General features: G+C 33.4%; 1 protein-coding gene across 1 annotated transcript in view; it reads left to right on the forward strand.

Annotated features, from left to right (window-relative positions):
• The window catches only part of LOC107730400 (ras-related protein Rap-2a), a 10166-nt gene extending 7745 nt beyond the window's left edge, over positions 1-2421 (forward strand). The window contains exon 2 of the mRNA XM_016541242.1: positions 2025-2421. Coding sequence (XP_016396728.1) covers positions 2025-2262 — 238 coding nt within the window. The 3' untranslated portion in view covers positions 2263-2421. The remainder of the gene's footprint in view (positions 1-2024) is intronic.
• Positions 2422-8931: the final 6510 nt, after the last annotated feature.

Consider the following 8931-nt stretch of genomic DNA (forward strand, 5'->3'; position numbering starts at 1 on the left):
CATGTGCTTTCAGATGGAGCGGCATTTAATACACAGAGCCGTAGATCACTGACAAGATACGCAATATTGCGTTCATAATCGAAGGCGATTCATCTGTGATTATGAGCGCGATATTGCGTAGCTTGTCAGTTACTGTTTACAGTGCGTGGAATGGTGCGCTGTGATTTCTTGTCCATACATACAATACATGTCTTGTGTTGTCTTACGTTGATTTTTATTGTGTAGACAAAGACGGTTAAAACATTATTCAAAATATCTTCTTTTGTGCTCCACAGAAGAAAGAAAGGCATACAGGTTTGAGAGCCACGAGGGAAGTAAATGAGACCAGAATGCTCTTTTTTTTTGGGTGAACTGTCCCTTTAAGTGTCTGGAGCTATTAAAAAGAGCAGTGATGTTTTCCTCTCGCAGTCATTGAGATGTTCATCATCAGTCTCTCCAGTCACTGAAGATCTTCCTCCTCCTTTAATTCGAGCTGATATGAAGGCGATACTCCTCCGCTCTCATGACTCAGCTGCTCTGATGAGCGCTGGACACACACTTCTCTGACAGATCAATAGCTCTGACTCTGAGTCTGTGGAGGGAATGATTCACACACAGCTAGTGCTGCTGGGAACCAGACAAATAAATTAGCGTCGTCTTTAATGATTTTGACCTCAGGTGTCGGATGGAGGTTCAATAACTGGAGCGAAGTGCTCTCATATGAACTCAATCAATCTTGGTCAAGAAAACACATTGAACTGTTTCATCTTGAGCGAATTATTCATTAGTTGTTGATCATTGGCATATTGGTATGTAATTAAACCATTATTTCTGTTGAAAATGGTGTAAAATATATAATTTTACTGATTTGTTATCAGCATAATGTTATTTTTATTGGAAAATTAGCTCAGCTAATGCAATTTCAAATTTAAAAAGAAGTTTTTTGTCCACTTGAAATTTGTTGAAAAATATCTAAAATATATATTTAAAAAATGAATATAATAATTTTTTTTTTCATTTTCTTTTCCAATTTAAAGGATTGATTGATTGATTGATTGATTGATTGTTAAAAAAACATTTAATTTAATGAATGAATTAATTTAGTTATTTCTTAAAGAACGATTCACAGTATAGGTTTTATATTGTAACAGCGTTGCTTGAAGCAAAATTTCAACTGTAGTTAAAATACAATATTTTTTGCATATTTTTTGCAAAAAGCATATGCTGTTTTTTTAAGCATATACAATATATGTACTAGTGTAATAAATTATGTATATATTAGTGCTGTCAAAAGATTAATTGTGATTAATCGCATCCAAAATAAAAGTTTTTGTTTACATAATATGTGTGTGTACTGTGTATATTTATTATGTATATATAAATACACACACATGCATGTATATATTTAGGAACAATATGTTAAGTTTATAGATGTAAAATATTTATATATTATAATATCAATTATATGAATATAAATATATACATGGAAATACATGGAAATATTTCCAAAATATATAATGTATGTTTGTGTATTTATATGTACGTAATACTTATACACCGTATACACACATATATTATGTAAACAAAAACTTTTATTTTGGATGTGATTAATCGTTTGACAGCACTAATATATATATATATATATAGAGAGAGAGAGAGAGAGAGAGAGAATGAATGTACATTAAAATATTAATTTAAATGCTTTAATAAATATTTTATAAAAATGAAAATATTTTTAATGTGTAATGTCCACAGTCACTTTAAGTGAGTCACTGGTAGTTTAACTTTCTGAAGAGTGAAACATTGTTACTCTTTTAAAACATTGTTCTGTTTTGTCAACTGTTGACTCAACCAATGACACGAGTTTGGGGGTGGGACTGTCTGTTTGCCTGACCTATTACAGACGAGGGCAATGGATGCAGTAAAACTATTAGGGAAACCTGTTCGGAAACAACTGTAGTTAATGCTGAAATGCCACATTTCACCTTGGACTTGTCATTTAATGCTGAGGCTTTCGCTCATTCTCGTGTCACGTATGTTCACAGGTACGAGCGCGTGCCCGTGATACTCGTGGGAAACAAGGTGGACCTGGACAACGAGCGTGAGGTTTCGTCGAGCGAGGGTCAAGCTCTAGCTGAAGAATGGGGCTGCCCGTTCATGGAGACGTCGGCCAAGAGCAAAACCATGGTGGATGAACTGTTCTCGGAGATAGTCAGGCAGATGGACTACGCCTCTCAGCCGGATAAGGAAGACCCGTGCTGCTCCTCCTGCAATATACAATAACCCCTCACAATCACACGAGGTTCTCAAAGGGGTTCAACATGGAGATCATCGCTAAAGTGGTGTTCATACACGTCATGCCCGCGTGAACGGCGTCTACACACTAGAGAATGCTGCAGATCCATTGGTTTGAATGGGAATGATGCATTGCAAAGACATACACAGCCAACAGGGAAGGTTCTCAGAAGGTTTTCTCAACGTTATGAACAAACGTTCTTCCAGTAACGTAAACAGAATGTTCGTTCAAAGTTCTCTGGTCTTTAATAACGTTCTTCGAATGTTTGCACAAAAACATTATTTAGACATCATTCATGGAATGTTTATATCTAAAACTAAAATTTTTTAAATGCTACCATTTGTTTTAGAATGTTAGAGAGCATTTAATAGTAACGTTGTTCTAATGTTTGCAAAATGGAATGTTCGCATAACCAAAAAATAATATTTTTAAAACATTAAAAAAACTGCATGTTTTGAATGTTCAGAGACCATTGAGAAATAACTCTTTCATAACGTAATGGAAACATTAGCAAAACATTCTTAGAACTTTTTTGTTAGCTGCCAGTTTTTTCTTTGTTATGCGAATGTTACAGAAAACATTAGGGGAACATTTCATTTGATCATTTTGCAAACATTATTGAACGTTCAGATAACATTCAACGTTTTCACAATGTGATGGGAACGTTCTCAAAACGTTCTTAGAACATACTTTTGTTAGCTGCCCATTTGTTCTTGGTTATGCGAATGTTACAGAAAACATTAATGGAATGTTCCATTTGATCATTTTGCAAACATTATTGAACTAACTTTCAGAAACAACTTTTCCAAAAAACGTTCACGAAAAGTTCTTAGAAATTTTTTATCTTCCCATTTTTTTCTGGGGTATGCAAACTTTACAGAAAACATTAAGGGAATGTTCCATTTGATCATTTTGGGAACGCTACTTTTGAATGTTCTCTGAACGTTCTGAAAACGTAAGTGGCAACATTTAAAAATGTATCAAAATGTTCCATGAGCCATGTATAAATAACGATTTTGTGAATGTTATCATAGGCCATGCAACTTTGAATGAACATTCTATTAATGTTACTGGAAAGAACGTTTGTTCAACTTTGAGAGAACTTTACTGTAGATCACAAGGGTTTGCGAAAGCGACGATTTTTAGCATCCGTTCAGCTCTTGGAATCTCAAGTGAGGCCGAGTTTTCCCGCTTATGACCCGACGCTTCCCTCCAAAACAGATCGCTAGTGCAAAGCTTTGTTTAGTGTGTAAATGTCTTAATTCAACACGTTTATGATTAATAAATTAACAAGAAACTGTAAAAAAAAAAAAGGTCAAAGGGGTTAAAAATGCACTTGAACTTGAGTCTTTCTTTTCCCCGCATGTTTTCATTCTAAGTTTGACGCTGTTCGCAAGAGACTCGATCGCGTTGATTTCGCCGTTTAGTTTGCACATAGAACCTGATGTCTTAAACTGCCATTACTTTAATAAAGAGCCAGAATGAGCTAGTTTTGTTCTTCCAAACGGCCCGCTGTCAGCGAAGGTGACGTTTCCTCCGAGGGACTCTCATACGTCGGGGTTTGAAATGTTCACGATATGTGCGCCGGTGTCCCGTTGCAGCGATGAGGGACTTTACTTTGAGGGACATTTTCTTTGAGGAAGCCAAATAGGATGCTGAGAAGCACTTTTCTGTTTTGATTTATGAAACTGCTGGGAATATTCAGCTGATTATGTTGTGGTTTCTAATTAGCACTTCGATATAGAATGTTGCAAATACTGAATTATGTATTTTGTAATAATGTAGTAAAACAATCATGGGATTCGCTTTAGAATAGCTTTGAAGCGGGTGGGAACAGTATTTGTCATGAAACGCTATCGGCACTTTCCACAAAAAGAGTCCAGATGCCCTGTTACTTTTATTTGAAGCAATAAAGACGTAAAGAACTAGATAAACTGTTAAATTAACCTAGCATTCAAAGTAGCTAGTTTTAAAAAATCTCAGATGTCTGTAAGAACCCTTGAAGATGATGATTTTGTCCTGTCACACCTCAAGAGGTCTAGACTATATTCAGCGGTTAAAATCATATAAAAACTGTTGAATTACTATTTGATTAAATGCAGAAAATTATTTATTATGGATTCATATTATTTAAAAACTTGATAATTTAATAATTTAATTTGAATTAATTAATTTAATTTCAATTATTAAATATTAATTGTTCAATTTACATTTAGTCATTTAGCAGACGCTTTTTATCCAAAGTGACTTATTCTACTTCAATTATTCAATTTAACTGAGTTATTAAATGACTATAATAAAGACTCAAAGTTAAAAACATAAACATGCTACATAAACATTTTAGCCTGCTGCATCTCGGAGGTCTAGTTAAAATCATATAACATCTAATGAATTGATATTCAGTTAAATATAGAAAAAATACTATTCATTTTAGTTAAAAATAGGTAATAATTTAAAATATTTTTTCTACAGTTTATACGTGTAATAAAAAAAATTTAACATTTATTTTGAATTCATTTTAGTTATTAAATAACTAAAATACACCTAAAATAAAATATTTCATATAATATTTAGTTTGACCTCCTGAGGTGGAGGAACACGATTCTTCAGCGTTTCAAACTCTATTTTGTACCCTATTTGTGGAAAGTGCCTTTAATCTTGAAGCCTGTACTAGATGTGATTATTAATTTAACGATATTTTGGAACAGGAATAATCATAATGCAGTCAAACACGTGAATGTTGTACAGAAACACATGAAGGAAAACAAATATAGTTTGTACGGGGCACTTTACTATCAATCGAAGCGTCCCTCGATTCATAATCGCTTGAGTAAAAATGACAAGAAATAATAATAAGCAACTCATCATTTCATCATACCTTTCTCAGGAGAGTTAGAGGCTACCAAATCTGTTATTAAAGTTTATGAGGATATTTTTTGTCATTTTATTTCTGTTTATTTAATCATAGAGTAATAACGTTTCTTTATCTATATTGTCATTTTGGTATTATGGTCATTTGGTATTACAGAGCAATTCTTATTTAAACCATCACACACATCTGTGATCCATACGATCATGTGGTTCACGAATCCAGAAATGTACAAATGTGTAAAAAAAAAAAAAAACTAATGTGAAGAAAACAATTCAAGACGGTTGTGTCTAGTTTATTTAAAAGATGCCAAACTTACAGTATGTTGATTTAGCGGTCATATGCATGGCTAAAACATCATTGTTTGTGAATATTACAGCAGATGAGACTGAACAAGCGGAGTAGACACACACAGAAAAATACACGATCACTCAAGGATCCTCCAGACGATCATTTATGGGTGAATATGCCTTGCCATGCGAACTAAGGGTTTGCCTTTTTAACTTTCATCATTGATCTTATATTTTTTTAAGTGAACATTTACACTCTTCCACATGGTAAATGGATTGTGAATGTGGGTTCATTCAACACTACAATAAAGACATCTTATTCACAGCTGAAGACGCGAGCTTGAGTTTGTCTGGCTGTTCGAGCCAATCGTTTTCATGGAAATGCATGTGCATTAGATGTATGTGATTTCAGCTAAAGTTGCACAATTTACCAGTATATTGTCTGCTAGATTTTATTCCTAGTATTTTATTATAATGTTGACACACGGTTTATGAGATTTTAGTATTTCCCTGTTCAAGCAGACGGAGCTAAATGACTTAGAATCCAGAATCATACATCAGTTTTATTTTAGTATTATTTATATACTCAAAGTATTTATTAATATTTGGAATTTGCATTTATTTTTATATTGTCAGATTTCATTTTCATTTTAGTTAACATTTTAGTAATGTTATGTTCTTTTGTCATTTTTTTATTGTTATGTTATTTTTATAATTGTAATGTTTAGCTTTAGATTTTTATTTATATAATTTATTATCTTATTTTATTATCTTATGTACTTAATTAAAATAATTTGTAAAAGTTTTAGTTAACTAACCATACTGTGTTATAAGTACATGTACTTAACATTTTTATTGTTAATTATTTTATTTATTTATTTATTTTTTGTAATTTTAATACTTATTGTTTCATTCCTAATTTTCATTTCGGTTTTGTTTTTCATCTAGTATTTCTATTTCATATTATATATATATATATACACACACACACACACACACACACACACACATATATATATATATATATATATATTTGTTATATCAGAATTTTATATTGTAATTAACCAAAATTATGTTCAATAGTTTTAGTTTTAGTTAGCAATGCTGTGTGTCATAAGTGAATATACTTCACACATTTCCCTCATAATAGAGTTAAGGTGTTGAATTTCTCCAGAGCTGAACGTAAAGCTTCTCTTTAATGTAGCATTAGCGGCGTTTGGAGTGAATGCGCTGTTATCTTGTCGACAGGAGATTTCACACCACCCACTACAGCAGGCTTTCATCCTCCTCTGAGTCCTGCAATGATGGAGCAGCATGTGAAAAGCAGGTCTATAGAGGACAAGATTCGCCCGAGGCGACATCGCTGGGTGTCATGGCAACACGATGATAACATAACATGATGTCGTTATCTCTTGTTTATGGTAAATTGGGTTTTTGTATAGAAGAAGGAGCTATACGGTGTGTGCAGAGGCTCTGCATTCTCTCAAACGGTCTTCAACGTCTCAGTTGTTTCTCCCACACAGCAATGGCATTAAATGGAGTCTCCTTAAAGGGGTCATATGATGTTGCTAAAAAGAACATTATTTTGTGTATTTGGTGTAATGAAATGTGTTTATGCGGTTTAAGGTAAAAAAAAACACATTATTTTCCACATACTGTACATTATTGTTGCTCCTCTATGCCCCGCCTTTCTGAAACGCGTCGATTTTTACAAAGCTCATCGGTCTGAAAAGCGAGGTGTGCTGTGATTGGCCAGCTATCCAGTGCGTTGTGATTGGCCGAATACCTCAAGCGTGAGACGGAAATGTTACGCCCCTCACATACTGTGATGCCGTGTCCCGGCGGAGCGACGAGACAAAAACATTAAAACTCATTATAAACAAAGCATTGGTTGCATCCAGTGGGGACATAATTACAGATTATAATGACTTATACTGTCTTTTTACGCGTTGCGTTGCATCGCACCGCGTAAACATAAAACCATGTCTGAATTTGTGATCGGAGAAATGACATCAAACTGCTCAGATTTGACAAGATGCAAAATCAGAGAACTCAAGCATTTCTAATCAAATTCACATGATCTAAACCGAAGACAAACATTGCACTGGTGAATTGCTCAATAAAACATGTACGAGAAAGTAAAATGAGTCAATTCTGATTCCATGTTGACTTTAAGTCTGCTGGGTTTTAAAAAAAGAGTAGCAGATATATTTGTTTTGGATCGTTTGGACATTTCTATTGCTCTTGTTTAGAGTCTCTAGAAGTCGTTGTTTTGAATGGTCACTGTAATTGCTTGTAAACTGGATTGTGGGATTGTGATGGGATCTGGAGATGCCAGTCAGTAAATCAGAGATGTTGGTACAGTAATGACGGGACGGAGGCAAGGACACAGGAGATGGTTGTGTGTGTGTGTGTGTGTGTGTGTGTGTGTGTGTCTGATGGGAAGAGAACAGTGGTTTATTCAATCACAGCAAAAAATGAACGATTCACACAGAGTACAAGACTTTATGAGAACATCCATCTTCCTCAAAGAAAACCAAACTGACATAAACTGTACTGTAAGACTTTCAAAGCGTAAATGTCCTATTCAATAAAGACTTTATGTGCGTGTAAAGCCTCAATGATCTTGTCAGAAATATCTCTACATTTTTTTAAATGTCACTGTCATTATGTGAGCTGTCAAAATGCTGAAAATAATATTTATTTAGGGGTTCTAAAGAAATGTTCCATAAAATTTGCAATAAATATATCTTGACCAAACAAATTCTGGTTATAAAAATGCAATTTAAAATGTGTTGTGAAAATAGGATCTTGAATCGCCGGTGTAGCCTCACGGGCGCGGCCTTATTTTCATTCGCGAAAAATTAACATGGTGCCTACTCATGTTTTTCACACAAAAAAGAAGGAAAATTTGCACCTCCAAAAATTTGACTTGAATTTAAATTATGTCTGCGCTAATAAATACGATACAAGTCACGTTAAAATGAGTTCCTCTGAAAAAATGCATCTGATTTCCTTTCTATTCCACTTCTATTTTTTGCGTTTCCATTGCTGTTCTATGTAAACACGCGATAGACGGACATGTTTGACTGTTGCACGTTTTTGGCAAAAACATGGTGCTCAAGTTAAAACAAGTTTAGCTTTTAAAAACGCTTTTTCTACCCTGCATCTCGGGGTTTTAAACACAAAATGCGTTCTGTGTGAATGTCCGCTTAAAATAATGCAGCACTGCGCTGGGCTCAGAAAAAAACACGCAAATATATTATTATGGCCAATCACAGAACAGTCGTTTGTAAAATACTTCTGTCAACACATTTTGTGATTCAAAAATAATAATGACTTAGAAAAAATTTATTATATTATATTATATTATATTATATTATATTATATTATATTACTTTATATTATATTATATTATATTATATTATATTATATTATATTATATTATATTATATTATATTATATTATATTATATTATATTATATTATATTATATTA

This window comes from Sinocyclocheilus rhinocerous, unplaced genomic scaffold, assembly GCF_001515625.1.
Source record: "Sinocyclocheilus rhinocerous isolate Xijiao unplaced genomic scaffold, SAMN03320098_v1.1 scaffold548, whole genome shotgun sequence".
Classification (NCBI taxonomy): Eukaryota; Metazoa; Chordata; class Actinopteri; order Cypriniformes; family Cyprinidae; genus Sinocyclocheilus; species Sinocyclocheilus rhinocerous.